The sequence below is a fragment of the Schistocerca gregaria genome, chromosome X (genome assembly GCF_023897955.1).
Source record: "Schistocerca gregaria isolate iqSchGreg1 chromosome X, iqSchGreg1.2, whole genome shotgun sequence".
In the NCBI taxonomy this organism is placed as follows: Eukaryota; Metazoa; Arthropoda; class Insecta; order Orthoptera; family Acrididae; genus Schistocerca; species Schistocerca gregaria.
In genome coordinates this window covers 523,126,371-523,151,534 of record NC_064931.1, presented here as the reverse complement: position 1 = coordinate 523,151,534, position 25,164 = coordinate 523,126,371, and the positions used below count along the sequence as shown (strand labels likewise).

Here is a 25,164-nt window from a genome sequence, read left to right as displayed (position 1 = left end):
CTTATAAAGAAAATGAGTAAAGCCGTCTGGATTGCTTAATATAAATATATTTATTTTTAACGTCTTTTTGGCCATTGCCATCATCATACGTTTAGTATGAGCACAGAAAAAAAATAATGAGAAGTCTTAGTTGTAGGTTATCAGATAATAAAAAATGAAAGACAGAAAATAAAAAGAATTAAAAGATTCAATCACGAAAATTTAAATCCTGTAAAGATGTTCTCTCTCAGCTTCAATAAAACCGAAGCTTAAGCAGAGCGTCATCTCAGCATGGTTTTACAGGTTCTAAATTTTGGTGACTGATTTTTTAAAATTATTTTGCTTTTTAATTTTCATCTTTGTTACCTGGCAGTGCATGACTGACACCTGTCATTCCTTTTGGTTCGTTTAATCTGAATCAAAACCAATAGATACCAGTAACGGAAGCGTCGTTGTAAACAAAGTAATATACTAAGTGATATAAATAGCTTTATTGACAAAAAATCCTGGTTTGAGTTTACACAGTTGCAAAACTTTCGTTACACTGCCCAAATATTAAAGGCGAAATATAGTGTGTCATGTTCCAGAGTGACAACATTCTCCAATTGAGAGTACGAAGTAAACTGCAACGACCAATAGGACAGAAGTCATAGGATAGAGACACTTCTCAAGCATGGATCTGGGTATAAAAGGAAGAAAGGAAGATAAGCTATTAACGTTCCGCCGACAGCGAGGACATACGACATGGAGCATAAGCTCGGGTTAACGAAGGATGGGGAAGGATATCTGCCGTGCCCTTTCAAAAGAACTATCCTGGCTTTGCCTTCATCCGTTACGGAAATCAGGGAAATTCTAAATGTGGATGACCGTCGCCTACCGAAAGCGAGTTCATTGTGCGTTGCAGTAACCACTCCATTTTTAATATTTTTTGTCAACGTGCCACCACACTCAGTGCACTACTGCTGAACTGGAATTTACGCATTCAGACAAACAAGCTGAGGTAAAAAGCAACGAAACAAATGAAGAGAGCTGACTATGCAAAACACTGTTCACTTTATAAATACCCAACCGTCAGCTGGAAAACTATGGCGATAAACGAAAAATCGAAATCCTATATTGCTGTCAGGAGAGTTTAGAGCACACCATCCACAGTAGAAATGTAGGAAGGAGGAATAGCTGGGGAAATTGGTCGTAGGATACATAGAAGAAAATTCAACATGTTCTCTACAAGTGAAGCCGACCGGAGTGGCCGAGTGGTTCTAGGCGCTACAGTCTGGAACCGCGCTACCACTACGGTCGCAGGTTCGAATCCTGCCTCGGGCATGGATGTTTGTGACGTCCTTAGGTTAGTTAGGTTTAAGTAGTTCTAAGCTCTAGGGAACTGATGACCTCAGCAGTGAAGCCCGATAGTATTCAGAGCCATTTTGAACTTACAAGTGAACAAAGAGCAATGGAAACACCATCAGTAGTACGGAAGAGCACGGCTACTCTATAATTCGCTGTGGTAGTGAAATGAGAAGCAATTGCAGGTGTCTTAGACACTGATCATGTGCTTGTATTAATTAGAGATCTACGCTCTAATGAAGAAAAAAGAATCACAATGAAGACATTATCCGAATGGGAAGGAAATCGGTAGATGTGATTGTATGTACAAAGAAAAAGAAATGATTTCAGTTTCAGAAACAGTGGATGGTTTATTGAGGAGAAAGAGCTTCACAAATTCTGCAAGCCAATAATACGTTGGTCCACCTCTCTCCCTTATTCAAGCCTGTATTCGGCTTGGCATAGCTTGATAGAATTGTTTGATGTCCTCCTGACGGATATCGTACCAAATTCTTCCAATTGCCGCCCTTAGATCGTCAAAATACCGATGTTGTTGGCTGGCTCCGCCCATAATTCTCGAAAAGTTCTCGGTTGGGGAGAGATCCTGCGACATTGCAGGCCAAGGCAGAGTTTGACAAGCACAAAGGTAAGCAATACAAGCTCTCGCCGTGTGCATGCTTGCATTGTCTTGCTGGAATGTAAGCCTGGGATTACTTGCCATGAAGGGCAACAGTATGGGGCGTAGAATGTCGTAGACGTACCGCTGCGCTGTACCGATGCCGCGGATGACGACCGAAGGGGTCCTGGTTATCAGGCTGAATGGTGGGCAGCCGTCAGGTTGGTATTCCACTGATATCCGGGGCACCACCAGACACGTCTTCGCTAGTCATCGGGGCTCAGTTCGAGGCGTGACTCGTCACTGAAGACAATTTTACACCGGTTAATGAGATTCCAACCCGAAAACAGTTTGGGGACTCCCCGGACAGCAGTGGGATACCACCATACTCCCGTCCCACGGTCGACAACAAGGAGTTAAGCTCTGTAGTGCCATTTCTTTTCATAGCAGGAGCCTTTCGGTTGCCATCCGCGGCACCATTACAGAACAGTGATATGACGACAATATTCTACGCTGCTTTTGTTGTCCTTATTGGCAAGTCAACTTGCGCTTACATTTCAGCAAGATAATGGCTCTGAACACTATGGGACTTAACAGCTGTGGTCATCAGTCCCCTAGAACTTAGAACTACTTAAACCTAACTAACCTAAGGACATCACACACATCCATGCCCAAGGCAGGATTCGAACCTGCGACAGTAGCAGTCGCGGAAGAAAGCTACTTGTGTGTGTTAAAAATCTACACCTGACGTGAGACGTGAACCTACACGTTTTACACATCAGTACAAGATTAATCCACCAGACCACAGAACCTTCTGCCAAGCACATAATTATGAATTGCAGAGTATTCATTTAGATGTAGATGCAGATGTCAAGGCACGCGTAACAGGAAGGAGGGTGGGATCTGGAAATGGATAGAAGTGCAGAAGTGCAAAATATAAGCGTAAAATGCTTGCAAAGTATTGCTTACTTAGATGTGTGCCACAGTTCGTTTTATCTTAGGACCGAGATATAAGGAAGGACTGTTCTCAGAACGAAGAATGGGTTATACGGAAGGGGAGATCAAAGAATACGGTTCCATAGGTGGTGAGAGGAATGATACAGAGTAAAAACAACAGCAATTAAAAGAGAAAATGTAGCGTCATTGGAAACCGCTGGATTTGTTTACAAAGATTTGGGGGAAGGTAATACAAGGGCACTTGCGGCGGTAGTGTCAGAGAGAGAGAGTGTGAGAGAGAATAGAAGAGATATTAACAACGAGTAAACATAAATGTCCAAATGTGTGTGAAATCTTATGGGACTTAACTGCTAAGGTCATCAGTCCCTAATCTTACACACTACTTAACCTAAATTATCCTAAGGACCAACATATACACCCATGCCCGAGGGAGGTCTCGAACTCCAGCCGGGACCAGCCTCACAGTCCATGACTGCAGCGCCTGAGACCGCTCGGCTAATCCCGCGCGGTGAGTAAACATAATACGAAATCGTTGGCTTATTGTGTGGAGGACGGAGGGTGTATTCATGGATGGAGGGGAAGAGAGAGAGATATTTGAAATAACAAAAACTACTGTGACAGTGTCTATCTACGCTGATTAGTTTGTAAGTGTGTAGACAGGATATAAATGAAATCAAAATAGAATACTTAACAAACTGTATATTCAAAAGAAACCCACTTGAATTAAAAGGGGAACTCAAAGGAAAGCTAACCCATATTGTATGTTTTCTGTTGCCACGCGATCTTCCACTAGGTCCCAATGAGGAAAAATGACGAAAAAGAAAACAAAACAAAGCATTTTAAGAAATCTAATATTTTATCCAGATTCCTTCATTATTTTGTACTTCTATCACGCGTCTTGCCATAGAATGTATTAACCGTCGGACGTAACAGCCTGAAGAAGCAACTTCCGCCGGCCGCGGTGGTCTCGCGGTTCTAGGCGCGCAGTCCGGAGCCGTGAGACTGCTACGGTCGCAGGTTCGAATCCTGCCTCGGGCATGGATGTGTGTGATGTCGTTAGGTCAGTTAGGTTTAAGTAGTTCTAAGTTCTAGTGGACTAATGACCACAGCAGTTGAGGCCCATAGTGCTCAGAGCCATTTGAACCATTTTTGAAGCAACTTCCTTCCAGGCTTCCAGGACGCAGTCCCAAAGAGCGTCCGCAGTAGTTGGTTGGTTTCGTGGCCAATTATTTGTCAATGTTCTGGCGACCTCAGCCCACATGTTTGCCATGGAGTTCATATCAGCCGCCCGTGGCGGCCAGTCCATGACGTTGACGCCAATCGTGGAGAGCCGCTGCTGAACAAATGCAGACTTGTGAATGGGAGAATGGTCCTCTTCCAATGTGACGTCCCCTTGTGCGTACAGCATTCGCATTGACGGAAGCATCACATTTTTCCAATATGTGGGCATACTGCGCGCTGTCCAAAGTTCCTTCTATCCTGTGAAGAATTCCTGCCCCTCTCGCAGAATTCCAACCCCAGCAGGTAACAGATATCCGGCCACTTCTTCTCGTCGTGGTTACATATTCGCATCGATGGCGAGTCCTTTGCGGCCTGTAAACGATTCGTGGGCCGTCGTTATTGGTGGAAAACACTTTCTCATCAGTGAAAATGACGTTGTTCGACGACGCCCTCAGATGGAGCTCCGCAAATGCTAGCCGGTATAAAACGTTGTCTTCGCTGAGGTCTGGCTTCACGGCGGATCGTCGTGCATGCAGTCCAGCCTCCCTCAGCCTTCGGCGAATCGTGTCACTGGAGCCGGGGAAGTTGGTCTCCCAAAGCAACTGCTTCGCGTTCAGAAAGGGATTTTCTCTGCTCCTAGACACTAGGTCCCTGTCTTCCTGCTGTGAGATCACTCTCTTGCTGCCTGAGTCAGGAGTCCTGTTGGTGGTGCCTCTTTCAAGGCAGATCCTCCACCATCTCGTTGCAGTGGTATGTGTTCCACCATACCGTCTTCCTCAATGAGAGCGACGACTCTACCTCGGCCGGCAGGAGTGGCCGAGCGGTTCTAGGAGCTTCAGTCAGGAACCGCGCGACCGCTACGGTCGCAGGTTCGAATCCTGCCTCGGGCATGAATGTGTGTGATGTCCTTAGGTTAGTTAAGTTTAAGTAGTTCTAAGTTGTAGGGGACTGATGACCTCAGATGTTAAGTCCCATAGTGCTCAGAGCCATTTGAACCATTTTTTGACTCTACCTCGAATAGACATCTCCCAGAGAGCCATTACGGCAGACAGCCTTATGTGTATTTCTGCTTGCCGCTCTTATACTGATTCCAGGAGAGGAGGTAAACATATTTACGTCAAACGGAGTGGCAGAGGCAGAGGCATGCGGCGCAGCCGTGCTGGCTCGTCCCGGGCTGTTGGCCCACCAACGCCACCGCCAGCTCGCTCACTTGCGTCTCGCTTCGGCCAGTCTGGCTGGCCCGTAGCTCGCGAGCCGCGGCTAGTGCAGACCCGGGCCGCATGGCCACGATCACCCCTTCAAAGATCAAAAGTTACACCTAACCTACCCAAGTCTGTAGTAGAAACTAACGCAGCTACAGCTATTATGCTATTAGATGTGCAGGCACACCTACAGTTGAAGATTTATTCAAATACTTGACGAACAATACTTTCAAAAATACATTCATTTTAAACATAGCTACCACAAAATATTTCACCTATCTAGCTATAGCATGACGCAGGAAACTATACTTTCTTGTAAGCGCTGTGCATTAGACGTAGCCTTAAGAGTACCTGTATTCAACCACGACAACTAAGCGGAACGTAAAAGTAAACAGGTTTGGCGGCAGCTTCTCCAAATAATAGTATATACTTAATATATAATACACGTTTTCTGCACTCATAACTTGAACTCAATGTGTCTGAAACAGTACATACTGCACGATGGAAATTACTTTCTGCTGAGACACTTCATTTACATCTCAATGATACACGACTTTGCTCTTTACGGCAGTCAATCCACTTGTAAATTAACATCATGATATCGCAGATATTAGGCAACACGTTACTAGGGATGAGTAAGGCCATATGGTTTACAACTAAACATGCTACTCCTAGCTAGTACTGAATATGAAGTTGATTATTAACGTGTCTTCATAACCATGTGTGCAGCGTTCGACTCTCAGTCAGCATAGACGTTTTCGTCACCTTATTTCTAGTTAAACGTGTGCACATCTCGCTGATGGTGGACCAACATTCGAAATTTCTCGTCTGTTCCTGGTTAGACAACGACGGCGGTAGGCACCGGATTCGAATCCCGGTCAGGCAATACAAAAACGGTTCAAATGGCTCTGAGCACTATGGGACTTAACATCTATGGTCATCAGTCCCCTAGAACTTAGAACTACTTAAACCTAACTAACCTAAGGACATCACACAACACCCACTCATCACGAATCAGTGAAAATCCTTGACCCCGCCGGAAATCGAACCCGGGAACCCGGGCGCGGGAAGCGAGAACGCTACCGCACGACCACGAGCTGCGGACAGGCAATACAACTTCAGTCGTCATTTAAGGTTCCAACCCCACTACTGGTTACAAACTGTGATATCTACATTCTGATTTTACGTACTTATTCAACAATCCGATTAGGTGCTGGGTTCGCATCCTTGTCCCCAGCATTACATGATGGCATTTCAATTTTAAACATGTGCATCCTTTATTCCTTGACAATGCAACACTATACAACGTCTTTCAAGGTTAATTATCAAGAAGGTAATTGACATGTTAGGGTTCCTGCTTTCGTACAAACATTATCATCATTTATATTCAAGTTGAGAATTGATAACTGATACTGGTGCTAACGTCAATATTTGACGTCTCTTTCGGCCTAGTGATCGAGTCTCGATAAGGAACAAAGCTTTGCTTCGTTAACAATGGCATTACGTTCTGGGTTTGCATCCGGATCCAGAACGAAGACGTTGGTCATGTCATTTAAAGTACAACTTCGTGTACAAGTAACTGTTGATGTGTAATGTGAACAATGATATTACTTGTGATTCTCTGTTAATGTTGGGATTTCCATAGAGTGGTTGCCGCCGTTCATCACGTTTTCTTTTAACTGCTTAGTATTACATAAAGTTGATGCGAAACCACTCCCCGTTGAACGTTGAACGACGTTCAGCATGTGTTGGGTAAACCTTTTAGACAGCAAAGAACTTGTTTCCAATTGCCATACAACTTTGTAAATCCATATACTGTCTCAAATATTTAATTGTGCCTAAGGATTACTGAACGATTTATGTGACAAAACTAGTTGTCCCATAACATTTGAAATGTCACTTATTGTAATTAAGTTTAGTCTACAAACGTTAAGGACTGTCTGATCTCTTCTGTACTATCGTGATGTTACTTTACATCTGGACGGACTGTCATAAAGACAGGTGTTCTCTTGTAGTCTCTAGCGGTACCCATTGTGTACCTTACAACGACTGTACTGTGGAGGGTTGCGACTATGTGCAACACAGATATGCTATGTTGGTTGCATACATTTAGGTGCAGCCTACACGTTTGCTGTCGAGTGTACATCACTTCTACGATTTCGTTCCCATTCTGATAATTCCTTAGTGGTGCGTCCTTTTCGTTCCTTAAAGTGTAATTAAAGATAGCTTGTAGAATAATAACTCTAAGGACAAGGCTGAATACGTGGATGGCAGACTGATTTTTTGAGTGGTAAATTAGAAATAGAACAATAAGCTGCTAGCAGTGGCTGACACAGAAGATTCGCTAACCATGTGGATTATATAAATGAAGATGAGGAAAACACTCAACATTTTCATCAGCCAAAGACGAGTTTGACACAATTGTACGATGATGAAAGTACTGATGCCGTACGGCAACGTAAAAAGCATTATGGTATTATAAAACAGCACGAAGAACCATGATCACATTCTCCTCAAGAAGGCACAAGTATGAGCGAAAATAGTTCTGAAAGCGAAGGGGAGAGAGAACTGGAAGGATTTATGCTCCTCGGTTACTGAATATAAAACGATTCGCTACCACCACCCACATACAACTTGTCAAATTATCACGATGGTAAAATCAGATATATTCAAGCCGATACGGAATAAAAACTTCGCAGTTTGCCAATGATATTTGATTATGTCAGATAGGTAGAAGACTTAGGAGTTGGTCAGAACGGAGAGTGTCTCCAAAAAAACTAAAATATAAAGATCAACAAAGTAAAACATGGGTAAGGGAATGTGGTAAAATTAAATAATGTATTTTGACAGAATTAGATTAGAAAATTTGACACTAAAACTAACAGATGAGTCTTGCTATTGCGACAGCAACATAAATGACGATAATAGAGGTAGAGACGATATAAAATGCAGACTGGTAATAGGAAGAAAAGTATTTCCTAAAAAGAAAAAAGAATTTACTAACATCTAACATAAAAATAAGTGTCTTAAATAATTTCTGACAGTATTTGTATGGAGTGTAGGCTTTGATGGTACTGAAACGTGGGCGAGACAAGAAGACCATAAATGAATGTTGAGAAATGAATGGGTAAATCGAATAAGTTTTCAGGAAGTATTGAATCGAACAGAGAGAAAAAGAACTATGTGGCCTAACTAGGCTAAAAATTGCTGTCGGTTGATAGAACACATTCTGAGTTATCAAGGACTCGTCAGATTGGTAATGGAAGGAAGTGTGGGAGCTAAAAATTGAAGAGGGAGACCAAGGCTTGAATAAAATAAGCAAATGCAAATGGATGTCTGGTTGATGTAGTTACACAGACACGAAGAGGTTTGCTCAGGGTACACAAGTGCGGAGACCTGCATCAAGCCACTCTTATGACTGAAGACCACGGGATCACCATAATCACTACCACCACCATCAACAACAACAACTACAATAACAATATAGACGTACTCGCATGTGTTTCGATGTTCACTATTAATCTTGTAATCGGCTACTGACGTGTTATTTATTTATATTTGTAACGTGCAGTACTTCCTAATGTATAGACTTCGAAACGTATAGCTGTCGTCTGTTAGCTATAGTCTAAGAAAGGAAGCATTTTATCTGTTATTAATTTTATACTGACCATGACCCCAGTACCAAAAAATTATTAAAAATGCTAAACAGACGATAGATGAATTGTACAATTACGTTAGTTTAACATACAGCCGGAACACGTCTAATGGTGGTCGAAACCGAACAGAGGACTAACAGAGGGTATTTCACCAAAAGTGTTTCTAGTAGCATTGATTAATAGGAGTATTTGGTGCAGGATGCATAGCTGACGCTAGGGGAATGATGTTTCTGACACGAGGAATTGGTCTGATGTTTTGCAGAGACTTGGCCGGCGGGCTGCGCTGTATCGAGAGGTACACGAGGCGCTGCATGAGCGAGGAGCAGCGAAAGCATTTCAACCGGCTGTACGCGGGCACCACCATGGTCATCCAGCAGCTCTGCCGCGACGGGCCCTACCGAGCAGGTAGGCTTGCCTCACACTTCTCCGTCAAAAAGTGGGCTCTTCTCGGTGATGTGCTACGGCATGCCATAAATAATAAACGGTGCTGTGAAAAAGAGTGGTGTTTCACTCGTATTTAGCGATACATTGACTGTCGTTTCTGTTGAAACAAATAATTGATTAAATATCCATAATTATTCTTTCATTTATTAATTATTTAGTAATATTCATGCAAAGGGGAAGAAATAATTTTGCTTCGGTTTCAACAGAAACTGGAGACACGTTTGATTTGCTGAATGTACCAGCCACATACCTGTAGGGCATATTTTGTAAACAGATCTACATCTGCATCCGCACTCTGGACACTACTGAACTAGCAGTAATTCGAGACTCTTCCCGTTTTATTCACAAATGGAGCGTAAGAATGATAAGTGTTTAAACTCCGTTGTGCGAAATGTAATTAACCTGTTCGTCTCCTCACAATCGTTACACGGGAAGTATTTTCTTAAGTCCATTGTTAAAATTGTTCAAACTCTGTAAACAAGCTTTCTAGCGATAGTCTGCGTCTACCTTCAAGTGTCTGTAAATTCAGCTTTTCTGCATCTCCGTGATACTTCTAACTGGGTCATGCAAATCTGTGACCATTCTCTGTATAAGTTCGGTATTCTTCGTAAGTCCTAATTGTTATGAGTGCCATGCACTTAATCAATATTCTAAGATGATTCACATGAGTATGTTGTGAGGAATCTCCATTGTACTCTTCAAAGGAGATCACATTTCCCTACCAATTAACCGAAGTCTATCACCTACTTCACCTACGACTGAACATATGTCATCGTTTCATTTGATACCTCTGCTAATTGTTACAACCAGATAAACTATGTGATCAAAAGTATCCGGATACCCCCAAAAACATACGTTTTTCATATTAGATGCGTTGTGCTGCCACCTACTGCTAGGTACTCCATATCAGCGACCTCAGTGGTCATTAGACATCATGAGCGGGCAGAATGGGGCGCTCCGCGGAAATCACGGACTTCTAAAGTGGTCAGGTCATTGGGTGTCACTTGTGTCATACATCTGTACGCTAGATTTCCACACTCCTAAACATCCCTAGGTCCACTGTTTCCGACGTGATAGTGAAGTGGAAACATGGAGAGACACATACATCACAAAAGCGTACAAGCCGACCTCGTCTGTTGACTGACAGAGAACGCCGACAGTTGAAGAGGGTCGTAAAGTGTAGTAGGCAGACATCTATCCATACCATGACAAAGGAATTCCAAACTGCATCAGGATCCACTGCAAGTACTATGACAGTTAGGCGGCAGGTGAGAAAACTTGGATTTAATGGTCGAGCGGTTGCTCTTACGCCACACGCCACGCCGATAATTTCCAAACGACGCCTCGTCTGGTGTAAGGAGCGTAAACACTGGACGATTGAACAGTGGAAAAATATTGTGTGGAGCGACTAATTACGGTACACAATTGGCGATCCGATGGCAGGTTGTGGGTATGGTGAATGCAAGGTGAACGTCTTCTGCCAACAGTAAAATTCGGAGGCGGTGGTGTTATGACGTGGTCGTGTTTTTCATGGAGGCGGCTTTCACCCCTTGTAGCTTTGCGTGACACTATCACAGCACAGGCCTAAATTGATGTTTTAAGCACCTTCCTGCTTCCCACTGTTGAAGAGAAATTCGGAGATGGCGATTGCATCTTTCAACACGATCGAGCACCTGTTTATAATGCATGGCCTGTGGCGGAGTTGTTACACGATAATAACATCCCTGTAACGGACTGGGTTGTACAGAGTCCTAGCGTGAATCGTATAGAACATCTTTGGGATGTTTTGGAACGCCGACTTCGTGCCTGGTCTCACCGACCGACATCAATACCTCACCTCAGTGCAGTACTCCGTGATGAATGGGCTGCCATTTACCAAGAAACCTTTTAGCACATGCCTGAACATATACCTGCGATAGTGTAAGCTGTCATCAAGGCTAAGGGTGGGCCAACACCATATTGAATACCAGCATTACCGATGGAGGGTGCCACGAAATTGTAAGTCATTTTCACCCATGTGTCCGGATACTTGTGACCACTTAGTGTATATGAACGTGAAGATCAATTCCAGTCGTGACTCGTTGATAATGTAGCGAGAGGACACTTTTTTTAAGTTTTCTGAAGTACACAGTTTTATATTTCTAAACATTTATAGGAAGTTGCCAATATTTGCCCCACTTTGAAATCATCTTAAGATTCCGTTGAATATTTGTTCCGTTTTTCTCAGACACTACTTCACTATAGACAACTGTGTCATCTGTGAAAGATCTAGGGTTACTATTAATATTGCCTTCAAGGTCACTGACATACAACATAAACACCTAAAGTCTCAGCACACTTCTCTGGGGCATAACCGAAATTATTTCTACGTCTGTTGTTGACTCTCCGGCCAAATTAACGTGCTGCGTCCTATCTGACAAGAAATCCTTAATCCAGTCACAAATTTAGCTTGATACCCGACACTGTCGTACTTTCGTTAATAGGTATTGGTGTAGTAGTCTGTCAAATTGTTTAGGAAGTCAGTAAGTACCTCTACCTGCCTTTCAGATTGTCATCTAAGACACGTGCGAGTTAGGTTTCGCAAGACCATTGTTTTCGGAATCCATGCTGGTTGGCATGGTGGAAGTCATTCTGTTTGAGATAGCAGACTAGATGTTAATTATCCTGCCAATATACGTGATCTTCAGTCCAGTATCGTGCTTTTACACGAAAAACGTAGGACTGTCGTCTAACAGCAGAGATCCATTTGATCTGAGACAATGAATTTCGGTTTTACGTAATGAGAAGAATTACGTTATTCATTTTAGGATTGTATGATATTCTTTGCATTTCATACATAACCTAATTAAATTTCACAAAATACTGTATGTCTGACATGCTCCTTGGCTCAAACTGGACATTGATTTTAATGCTGAGAGGTGTACTAATGTAAATAAAGAAACTGACAGAAAGTCTTCAGATTTTTGAATGACCGTGTATTGTGTATAAATGTGATATGAGGCATGGGTGGAAAATAAGGAATGTAAACTTATGGAATACTGGATGATCAGACAGTACAGCACATTTATTTGCTATAGTAAAAAAAGAAAAAAAAATCTCCATTCGAAACCTTCAGCTGCTGGCTGCATGCTTGCAATATAGGAGGAAAGGAAAACGGGCATATCTCACCTCCCATACCCCAATGGAACATTGTGTGGACTCAGCATATATGTGGAGCAAAGAAAACGAATACAACAGAAGAGAACGTAGCGTTTGGCGTACAAGAGAGACATATAAAATGTTGTGATTGGCAGGAGATCCAACATCGTGTTACTAGAGGAGGCCTAAAGACACATAAAACATCTTCAGTAGACCTTTTTAACTTTAAAAACGTTAAGCAATGTTAACGAAACTCGGCCGAAGATCTCTAGACACAAGGGAATAGGAAATACGTCAACAAGTGGCTCTGAAAACTTCAACAATTTTGTACATATCAAAATATCTGATATCCCTTTGTTAAGGGGCTCAATTTTCCACAGATGGGATTACATCGTTGAAACGAATGAAAATGATTTTCCCTATCCATCAATGACGAATGCCACTAATCCATCTCAACCTCGACAACAACTTCCACGCACTCGCTTTTGCCATATGGGGCTACTGTGTGTTTCCCGTACCTCCTCCTAAATAATACTGCAGGTGAAGATGCCGTCAATTGAACTTAAATCCATTCCTTCATTGTGAAGATTTCTACGCTCGTATTATATTTAGAGGATTCACCAATCTCTGTCCTAGGGGTTAGAGCTGTTCAGAGCGTCGCGTCTTCATAAATTTAATTTCTTCTGAGCATTTCGCAATGCACGGCGTCGATATCGACCAAAGATCTCTCAACATACACATCCACTCTCGTTGACACTGTTCAATGGCAAGTTATCATCGATTTATATTCCAGTGAGTATTTCGTGGTCTGGATACACCTATAAGATTGAGCAGGAATGCAAAGGAAGCCGCAGTTGTGGAAGCTCAACCATGATAACTGGACGCTATGCAGTCAGTTGTCTGTGTTTGAACACCATCTCTACAAATATCGTTTCCGCACCCAAACCACTGTGTTACAACGGCAGTGTTTTCCCTGGTGGAGCAAAGAGTGATACTCTGCCGTCTGAGAAAGGGGTGCTGCTTCACGAAGCTTCAGATATTGACCTCTTATAGAGCACTTCAGGTCACTACACAAAAGAACTGGCAAACTGTTGAAGAGAGCAAGAAGAATTTGTGAAGAGTGTTCATCGACTATATCAGCCATTTTGGTTGCTTTACACAGTAATGGGTAGCACCGATAAGGATTTCGAGTGAACCCAGTGGGCCACGTATACCAGTTGTGAACGAACAGTGTCTCCAAGCAACATATGGAGACGTTTAGAAAAGGATTTAGTATTTCGCCAAAACCGGCTCCAGTATCTCAAGACCACTGTGCCGTCTTAGAGAACGGTTAGTGGGACTATTGTTTTCACTGAAGAAGAAATGCAGAGCTATATTTATAGAATTTGTAGATTCAGGGAAAGCTGTTGACAATGTTGACTACACTCTTTGAAATTTTAAACGTAGCAGGAACAAAATACAGGGAGCGAAATGTTATTTGCTACATGTACAGAAACCGAACTGCTGTTATAAGAGTCGAAGGACATGAAGTGGAAACAATAGTTGAGAAGTAGTCGGACGGCGTTGTGGCCTATCACCGAGGGAGATGATGCAGTTGTTAGCAAACTTAAGTAATCTCGTTACAAACTTCTAGGACTTGTAGAGGAGAGTGAGTACATAGTATTTTAAATAGCAACCCATGTCCGGAAATGTACCATTTCCGTTCTACGGCGGTTTCAATTCAGATGTTTAACTCATCCATTTCTGCATGCGGAATTGAATTAGGCGCCACGTAGTTCAATTATTAGATAACAATTCGCAAATAAACATAAAGAATCATCCATTTACCACTTAAGCACATTTTTTGTATTAACACTTAAACATTACGTGTTTACATTATTCCAAAACAAAGAAGAACCCAGAATATTGTGCGCACAGAACAGTACTGATACATTACAACAGCGGCTCGATGTGCGACTACCAACGTTCTCACAATCATTGTACCTGGAAAGTATTTTCTGGTACACATTCTCCATCCCACCTTGAGTCTCTTCAGTTTCTAGTGCAGCGGCCAGAACACGTGCCAGCAGAATTTCCACTGTCTCTACAGGAGTCTCATAAATTAAACTTTGCACATGACTGCACAAGAAGTAGTACATGTCATCGTGTCTGCCCTATTGCATACCAGGACAAGAAACTCTGGGGCTTTTCTCTTTCCCTCAGCAGACGTTTACAATTCACACATCTGAACTGAAACCATTGTAGAACGGAAATAGTACGTTTCCAGACGTGGGTTGCTGTTCTAAATATTTACTCAACGCCTTCTGCAAGTCCTAGACGTTTGTAAGGGGAATTTCCGAACAACTTGTAAATGTGCTGTATGTTCTTTTGGACAGGTCCAAAATAACAGACACTACATATACAATATATAATTAAAGCGAGGACGAACAACTGGTTATTTAAGTGAGGATGCATACCACCTTCGCACTACCTATACCTATCTATATCTATATGGATACTCTGCAGATCACATTTAAGTGCCTGGCAGAGGGTTCATCGAACCACCTTCACAATGCTCTATTATTCCAATCTCGTACAGTGCAGGGAAAGAACTAACACCTATATCTTTCCATATGAGCTCTGATTTCCCTTATTTCATCGTGATGATCGTTTCTTCCTATGTAGGTCGGGGTCAACAAAATATTTTCGCATTCGGAGGAGAAAGTTGGTGATTGGAATTGCCTGAGAAGATTCCGTCTCAACGAAAAACGTCTTTCTTTTAATGATGTGCAGCCCAAATCCTGTATCATTTCTGTGACACTCTCTCCGATATTTCGCGATAATAGCAAACATGCTGCCCTTCTTTGAACTTTACGATGTACTCCGTCGGTCCTATCTGGTAAGGATACCACACTGCGCAGCAGTATTCTAGAAGAGGACGGACAAGCGTAGTGTAGGCAGTCTCCTTAGTAGACCTGTTACATTTTCTAAGTGTCCTGCCAATAAAACGCAGTCTTTGGTTAGCCTTCCCCACGCCATTTTCTATGTGTTCCTTCCAATTTAAGTTGTTCAGAATTGTAATACGTAGGTATTTAGTTGAATTTACGGCTTTTAGATTAGGCTGATTTATCGTGTAACCGAAGTTTAACGAATTCCTTTTAGCACTGATGTGGATGACCTCACACTTTTCGTTATTTAGGGCCAATTTTCGCACCATTCGGATATCGTTTTGCAATTTGTTTTGATCTTCTGATGACTTTATTAGTCGGTAAACGTCAGCATTTTCTGCAAACAACCGAAGACGGCTACTCAGATTGTCTCCCAAATCATTTATATAGATAAGGAACAGCAAAGGGCCTATAACACTACCTTGGGGAACGCCAGAAATCACTTTTGTTTTACTCGATGACTTTCCGTCAGTTACTACGAACTGTGACCTCTCTGACAGGAAACCACAAACTCAGTCACATAACTGAGACAGTATTCCCTAAGCACGCAATTTCACTACAAGCTGCTTGTGTGGTAGAGTGTCGTATGGGAATCGGTGAAAAGCCGCGAGTAGTGAGGACAAGGGGCAAGAGGCACTACGTCAGTAGTGTGTGGATAACTTGAGAGTTTGAGTCTGACGGGAGGCGTGCTAGGGTCGTCCACATAGTTTCGATGAGCACTGTGTGTCCAGGTGATGCAGTAGCCACCGCATTTCCTTAGTAATCAGACGGCTTAGGTCGGTGTCCCAGTCCGGCACAAATTATCAATTCGCCTATTGTAAGGCATGTTTATGATGTCCTCTTGTCACAATTCAAACGATAGTTAAACTGATGATTCATATGATCTATATTATGTCCAGGACAAGGTCTCATCGTCTGTGTTTTAAGAGGAAATAGGTTGACACTAACGTATGGAAATTGAGTAACTGTGTTTGCAGAGTGGACATTTGTAGAACATTCAATTAGCCACGTCGAATGTTTTATGTAATCCTGAATCGATGTAAACTCTTTCACCACCATCATGTCAAGTTTTTTTGTGAATCGACCTGAATTTACTTTTGACGTAAACTGTAGACGCATACATGTCCACTTGAAAATAGTAGGCTTAATCTGTGCACTGGTAGCTAGAAGGAGGTTCGTAGACAAATATTTTCCTAGTTGTAGAAGTAGTAACGAAATTCTAACATAAGAACCAGAAACTAAATTAAAATAAACGATATTTCTCATGCAAATATTCTTTTTCAGAATTCCTAAGACACGCACCCTGCATGCGTAAAGCAAGGACTGACTACGAAGTTTGTGCCACTGTATACCAAGAAAGAATCCGAGAGTTGCAGACATCAATGAACGGTAGCTCTTTCGTTATTGCAGGAGAAAATCAGCTTAAACTCGTCTGCTGGTAAGAATAATTCTACTGTAGACTAAAGATGTTTATTGACTAATTGTAGTGAGATTAAAATAACATATTCGCTGGATAAGTGTTTATAAGCTTTGTGATGAAAAGTATCCGGACACTTGTTACTGGACATTAATAATGAGTGTGTACATTTATTAGGGTTTGATCTTTTCTACAGTCATTTTCGGTGAGATGTCTGAATGTCTGTAGAGCAATGACAGACTACTCTTACAAAACAACCGAAGGTAGAGATGGTCATGATGTTGGACACTGGAGTCTGTTCAGAAGTCGACGATCTAACGCACCCGAGACGTGTTTGATGTAGTTCAGCAACGAAGTAGACTTTCCAACTCACTCCAAAGGTCTCCCTTTTGTTCAGGTCATGGATCTGGATAAGCAAGTCCATTTCAGAAATGTTATTGACCACAGACCATTGTCTCACGGACACTACTTTATGAGAGGGAAGCATTGTTATGCTAATAAAAAGAATCATCGTCTCCGAACAGTGCAAATGGCTCTGAGCACCATGGGACTTAACATCTGACGTCATCAGTCACTGAACAGTTCCTCAGCGTTATGCGGTACACCATGGTGTATCACGTGTTCATATTCTTAAACCTTAACTACGAAAAATCCCCCCTTACCATAGCAACACCTCCTCGATACTTCAGTGTTGGCAATATACGTCAGAGTAACTAACATTCTCCGAAAATACGTCAAACCCAAACCCTTCCTTCGGATTGCCACACGGCATAGCGTGATGCACCACTCCAAATCACTCCTTCCAGTCATCCACTGTCGAGTGTCTTTACACCACTTCAGGCGTCACGTAGCATTCACTAGAGAAATGTGTTGCTTCTGAGGAGCTGTCAGTCATTGCACCCCATACTTTTAACTCCCTGCGCAAAGTCATTGTGCTAACTGGAAGGTTGGCAGCACTTTGGAAGAAGCGAGATTCCCTGCGCTGATTTCATACAACTTTTCAACCAACCTCAGTAATGCTCGACGGTCTGTGTCCGTCAGTACAAGAGTTCTGCCTGGTTTTAGTGTAGCTGTGGTCGCCTTCGCATTTCATCTTCGTAATCACATCACCGACAATCGACTTGGGAGGCTTTACAATGATTGAAACGACCGTCATCGATTTGTTATTCGGATGAAATCGAATGACTAGTATACATTCCAAGTCTCTAAGCTTTTCTGAGCGGCTCGTTCTGCTGTTACTGGAAACACAATACTCAACGGCGCCTCTTATACTGACCGGTCGGCCTCTTATGTCGTCTAGTGGTCAATCTCGCCTTACGTAAGGGTGTCCGAATACTTTTCATCAAATTGTGTAGTATTCAGGGGATTTTGGCAGAGAAGCTACATTAATTGTATAAATCGCTTTTCCATTTACAATATTTCAAAAATTAACTTACAGAGCTTTAGACTTTATGGAAGAAATATAACTAGACATTTATTTGCATAAAAATTTCGTGTTTTTGCAAAGTTAATAACAGATAAGTCATTTTTCGGCGACTAATTGGCTTGTTTGTGATTTTAGGACGTTGGATAGTGTTGGTATTGGAGTAATTTCGAATCATGTCGATTCTGTCACATACCATATAATAAAAATTTTGCTCCTTTATATACGCTTTCGGTGCATACAAATGCAGTAGACCCATGAGTAAGAAAGGATGATGAGGGTTGATGAGGGTCAACCCACCAGTCGACGACGATCTCATTAGATGTGGAAGGAAATCGGTCATTTCCTTTCAAAGGAACCATCCCGGCATTTCACTTAACTGAAAAGCACCGAAAATCTAAAGTTACATGTCCAGTCGGGGATTCAATCCACCGTCTTCCCGAATACGAGTCGAATGTCTTAAATCGATAGGTAGGCGCACAGGCATACTTATCATTTTACACCATGATCAAAGTGGCCTTGAATTCTCGAACAACCACTACGTCTTCTGTAACTTCTCCAATCTGGTCTTAGCAGCATTTATAGAAGTACTGTACAGCAGGCTCTTTGTATCTGTGGGGAAAGAAACGAAGATGCAAACTAGCAAGGTAATAGCCCGTTCTTGCCGAAACTATCATTTGTCAGCATAATGTCAGCATCCGTGAGTGAAGATCTGCTATTATTTCTATTATTTAGCAACGCATTTTCTGACTGATTTTTAACACATTAAGTCACGTTATCTTTTTACGTGCTTTATCGATGTTTAAGAATTTGAAACGTATTTTTCCGACAACTTTCTTTATACACAGCCGGAAAAAAATTAAAACCTTCAAGGACAAGCTCACTATATCGACAAGTAATGTGAACGGTAGTTCATCATTGCAGAAGTACAAGACCACAAATTCAGACCGGATGGAACACACATGTCACAGTGAAGGGTGCAAAACACTCGCATTAATACACGGTGTACCGTCCTCTAGCGACAACGCTGGCGTGTATTCTCACGTGTAAATAATCATAAACGTGCTGAATGGCGTCCTACGATAGACTGACGCAAGTATAGTGCACCTTTTATTGCGATTCGGTACTGGTTCTTCCTGGCTTTGGAGAACGAATAAGTTTCCGTTTCATTATGTACCACATGTGCGCAATTGGCAAGTGATTGAGAGACCTTTCTGGCAGCGCAGTGGTTTTGCACTATGAAGAACACTTAGCGTCGCAGCAACCGTATGGCTGGCTCTGAGCACTATGGGACTTAACAGCTATGGTCATCAGTCCCCTAGAACTTAGAACTACTTAACCCTAACTAACCTAAGGACATCACACAACACCCAGTCATCACGAGGCAGAGAAAATCCCTGACCCCGCCGGGAATCGAACCCGGGAACCCGGGCGCGGGAAGCGAGAACTCTACCGCATGACCACGACAACCGTATTTAGACACTTATTGTTATGCTGAAAAAGCACATCTCCTTCATGACGAAGAAATGACAATATCACAGGGATAAGAGCCTGTGGAATGTAGCGAGCACGGGTTACTTTATCCTGCAGAAACACCAGATCTGACCGCGAGTGAAAACATAGTCCGCCACACCATACAGCTTTGGTTGGGACTTTTGCGACGTAGAACAATGCACTCCGGAATAGGCAGCTCACCAGTTTGACGTCACATATGTGTACGTCCATCACTCACATACAGACAGAACCCACCCTCATCACTGAAGACAACATAGCGTCATTCCACTCTCCAGTCAACTCTTTCACGGCACCAGGGTGGCCATCCCTGGTGATGTCGTGGTATGGCGGGCCACGTGATTTTAGATCTGCTACAAGCAGACGGTTCCCAGTGGTTCTGGGTGACACAGCAGGTACAACATGTGCCCGGATTTCGTCCGTGGATAACGTTCGTTCGGCCACCACTACCGCATAATGCGTCTATCTTGACGTGCGCCTGTACTACAATGAAGTCCAGAACCTGGTTTATGGGTGTGGAAGTGTTCCACAGACCTCTGCTCAAAGCAGCGACCCACCAACGATAAAATTTGCACAACGCGTGCATCATTCCGTTGATAGCTTCGTCCAGCTTCCTGAAGGCCCACTGTGTGACCCCGTTCAAATGGCTGAAGCTGTTCAACAGCAGTACGCACTCGTCGGTGGGACATTGTTGTATCCTAGAATAAATACTGCAAACGCCGTTCACCCACTATACCCAGCCTAGTTACAGCTTGCAGAGTCAAAACAGGCGGTGCACAGACAGGTCTGTTAATAGCTATCTGATCGCTAAGAACCATGACAAATGAATCACTAATGCTAAAACCCCTCACGATGCACGTATTATACCAGGTGCCACTGAACACGTTCCTTGAGGGTTGCATTTTTTTCCGGCAGTATAGGAAAGGATTATTGTCGCCAGTAAATTGTCACGTTATGAGTCTTGCGAGAGTTATATAACACTTCCACTTGCTTCGGTAGTGAAACTCATTTCTGATACGTGAGCATGCAGCTGCTGTCATACAGTTAACTACAATTTACATATATAGTAAAGAACAGAAATACATTTTATTGTGTGAATTTCTAAAGACCAGTCTGCAGTGGGAGGTTATGACAATGAATTTTTGTACTTACAATTCCTGATAGTCAGTAATGACTACATAATGAACGCTGGTATTATAGCAGCTGCGCTAACTGGTAAAAATAGGATCTTTTGTTTCATTATCTAGTAGGAAGTGCTGTAAATTTATTTAAACAGGGTGCAGTGTGACCTTTTGGCTGTAGTCTTTCATCTTTCTGAGTTATCTTTCAAAGTTCGTGTAGCACGAAAACACCCTCATGAGAATATTCTATACACGTCTAGCCAACATGAATCAAAGTCTGCTTTCTATGAGACTCATTGAGTGTGTGTATACTTCTTATGATATCGCAGCCGGATATTGCTTTCCTGTTATTCCAGTTGTTCGACGGCTTTTGTTACGGACAGAGTATTGGAACAGATTTGTTGGTACAGATGGGATGAAACTAATCCACTTTGATCCCATTCGGTAAGGTACTTACGAGGCCGTGCTTAAAAGTAACGCCTCGGAACTTTTTGTTCTGTTCTCAATATCGATTGAGGTATTACGTGTCATGCATGTTACTCGGTCGACTTTCCCGATTTGCTGACGCAAGTAGCGCCCCTCTGCCACTAGAGGGCTCCGAAATGTAGCATGTAACATGACGGTGTGTAACGTAACTACGTCGCTGCGTGAAAAACAGCGTCCTTAATCTAGTTTCTAACGACACAAAACTTGCCTCTAATTGAAAGCCACAGAAGCTATGTGTGGTGACGATTGTAGAGATATCAGTAATGTGTAACGCTGGGGTGTTCGTGATCGTAATAAAGGAAACGGTGGTGCTAACGTACACGTGTGTGATAGACCTCGGAGTGGACGACCCCGTATGGCACCCGAAGAGATTTTTCGGAATCGGCTTGATGAGCTCATCACAGAAAATATTCTTCCAAGGTGTGGTGCATTTGGAATTCTTGCCTAAACGCACCACTATAAACTCTGCAAGGTACTGCGAGACATACAGTTCTGAATTGGTCCCATCCGATTCTCATCTGTTTCCAAAACTTAAACGACACCTTCGAGGAACTCACTTTGATGTTGATGAAGGAGTGCAAGCAAACGTTAAGTTGTGGCTCTGTTAAACAAGTCAACATTCCACACTGGCGGTACCAACAGATTGGTAGCTGGCAGAAATGTGTTCGTCGACAGGGTGATTGTCGTGAGATATAAACACGTAGACATGAAGAATAAGGATTTAGAATGTTGACGGAGTTTGTTTTATTTAAAAAGCTTAGAGAACTTTCATACAAAAATTCTGAGCCATTACTTATCAGCGCGCAATTGTAATTATCTCTCGTTAGCCCATAACTTCATATTAAATTGGAGTTCTCGTCTGTTAACTATCTGACAGAAACCACAATGTACTGAATCTACTAATTTTTAAGCAAAGTTATTGCATTATTTTCTTCCGACTGGGTTACATGCGGTGTACTCTCACAAAATTTAAGTGAAATTTAGCCTTGAGATTGTGTCGCAGATACGTACCATGGCTATTTGGATCCGTCTAATAACCGAAGCGTAACAATTCATCACAATGAGCTTTTTTTACCCCTGCTGCCAAGAAAAAACGCTATTTAAGCTTTTAATGTCAGAAGGAAGAATTCATACAGTCCGCAGTACTTGAGTAATTGAAGGTGGTGAGCTCTAGATGGAAGAATGGTGAACTCCGTCTTCAAATGTTCCTTCAAAACTTAAACTCCAGCCGTACTACCCCCATTCTGTCACTACACCACCAAAAAGTGAGTAGAGTACTCATTAAAAACTGAAAACAATCGTTGAACTCCATAAGATAAGGGGACACCACTGAAACTGTATATAAGGTCAAATGATTTGTTTCCGTTATAAGGATAATTTTCGGCAAAATCCCTGTTTGTCAAGAGGAAATGAACAGTAGCATGTCACGTCCAGACGTTCCGTAACCACACCAGTCACTGGAGGCGGACAGTTGATCTGATTGTCTGACCTGCATTCTAAATCGCTTCTACACCTGTAGAAATGTAGAAAATATTCAGAGTTCAAACAAGTAACACAACTAACATAAAATTGTTTTCTGCTTAGATAACACAAATACAGAAAAAAGTTTATACTTTATTCTATGGTAGTATACACCTACACTAAGTGCATGATGCTTTACATTAGTGTATATCACATTTCATTTACATTATATTTAGTCGAAATTTTAAAACTATGTATCACAGATATGCCCTCGCTTCAGTTCTTGTATGCCCATTATAAAGAAGTAATTTTAGTATCTTTGCGTAAAGTATACCGTATTGCACAAGGCCATCGAACATAAGTTTAGTTGTGAGATCTTTTCACCTTAGCGACAGAGAAAGAAGTACTGCTTTGTTAGGAACTCTATATACATAAACATAGGCAACTCAGGGAGACTATACATTGTCACAGGAACAATTGATTCTTCGGAAACAAAATTAGACTCTTAACCACGCACACACACCAATACAAACAAACACATTACCTCTGTAATGTGTGTGAATTCCTAAGGAACCAAACTGCTGAGGTCATCGGTCCCTAGTCTTACACACTACTTAAACTTACTCTAAGAACAACATACACACCCATGCCCGAAGAACGACTCGAACCACCGGCGGGAGGGGCCGTACAATCCGTACATGGTGCCTTAAACAGCGCGGCCACCCCGTGCGGCATCCACATTACACCTGTTCGTAATTGCACTGTAGTGGCCGGCACGAAGATAGGGTTTGAAGGTCATCTCGTCGTCTTACAGCAATGCCAGTTTTATAGTAGTGGTAATTTCGAATATTGGTAAAAATTTTAAAAAAATTGGGCAACTATATTGTTAGTCTAGAGTATGATGGAGTACTTTCCAAAAGAAAATTCTCACTAGCTGCTAGGGGGAAAATGGAAACTAATGTGTCAAGAAATTCTGGAGGAAAATAATTTTTTACTTTAACCTGTGATAGTAACAGGACCACTAATGTAGTTCGACTGAAAATAAAAAATATATATGAACATCCTCAAAGTTTTCAGATGCATATGCTGCGTCTTTTATTTCGGAAACATACAAATATTCTGAGATAAAATATAAAATATTATAAGAGGTGTGAAACTGTGCCGATTCCATAGCGAAAAATGTAGTCGCTGATGAATTTTCTTTCTGTGAAACTGCGAAGAGACTTCCCGGGAGAAAGTTGTTAATACACTACAAAATTATTCTTGGTGATATTTCAGACATCATTATTGTATCATAACACGTAAAGAGGCAAATTACATCCGCAATATTCCGTGTGCAGCAGCGCGCTGGACGTTGTATGCCGTCGCCAAGAGTTTTGTTCGGACCGCTCGCTTTAATATGACCGAGAATATTCCGTGCTTCCCGAAAATATTTTGCTGTTTGCTAATACATATAATTCGTCACTGCATCCCTCACTCAAAACGCCAATACTCACTACGCAAAATTAATTGTAGTTATTTTGAAGCCAATATTTTCACTGAAGTCGAGCAAAATATTTTTTCGAAAGGTTTTGTGAAACCAGAGTTTTATCTAAATTTGCTGTAAGCCTATTATTCTCAGCACGCAATACGTGCTTGGTACACAAAAACCTCGTTCTTACTACTGCAATGTCTCTGTCTTGGGTTACAAATTTCCTCCACCATTACAGTTTCAGAATTAAAAACCAAGTGTGTGGAGAAGACAGTGCAGTGAAGTGATTGGCCAGAATAATAAGTTTTATCACGGACATTACCCTATATTTCTCTAGCCATCAGATACTATGCTATGTCATACTAAAGTAATACAATTCTTCGTTCTAGCTTTTTGTAAAAGTCGTCAGATATCATAGATTTCTATGCTCTTCTCGGAGAATCAGAATAGGTGCTGGGACTGTTCTGATATTGCTGCACTGTTTGTGTTCGAGTGTACAGTCGATACAGAAGCACCACAAGGTTTTGTGATTTTGCATTTCCCTTACTACGAAATAGCCACTAAATCCAACTATGAAAAAAGTGAGTTAAATTTCGAATATACAAGTAAACCGAATGCAGTAAGATTATATCCAAATGTAAAGGCATTCAATACAGGATTTTAGAAAAAACTGTTAATTAATGAGGAATTGACAATCTTATTTTAATTGACAGTTACTGCCGAGTACACTAATCGCCACCACTTGTGATAAATTTATCAGACGTCTACTGTAAGGGAAAAACATTTCCAGTATGACCTCTATAACTGAAA

General features: G+C 42.0%; 1 protein-coding gene across 1 annotated transcript in view; it reads left to right on the top strand.

The window, feature by feature from the left end:
- LOC126298179 (uncharacterized) overlaps positions 1-25,164 on the top strand; it is a 199,038-nt gene that overhangs the window by 96,312 nt on the left and 77,562 nt on the right. Inside the window, exons 3-4 of the mRNA XM_049989488.1 lie at positions 9,217-9,359; positions 16,748-16,901. Coding sequence (XP_049845445.1) covers positions 9,217-9,359; positions 16,748-16,901 — 297 coding nt within the window. The remainder of the gene's footprint in view (positions 1-9,216; positions 9,360-16,747; positions 16,902-25,164) is intronic.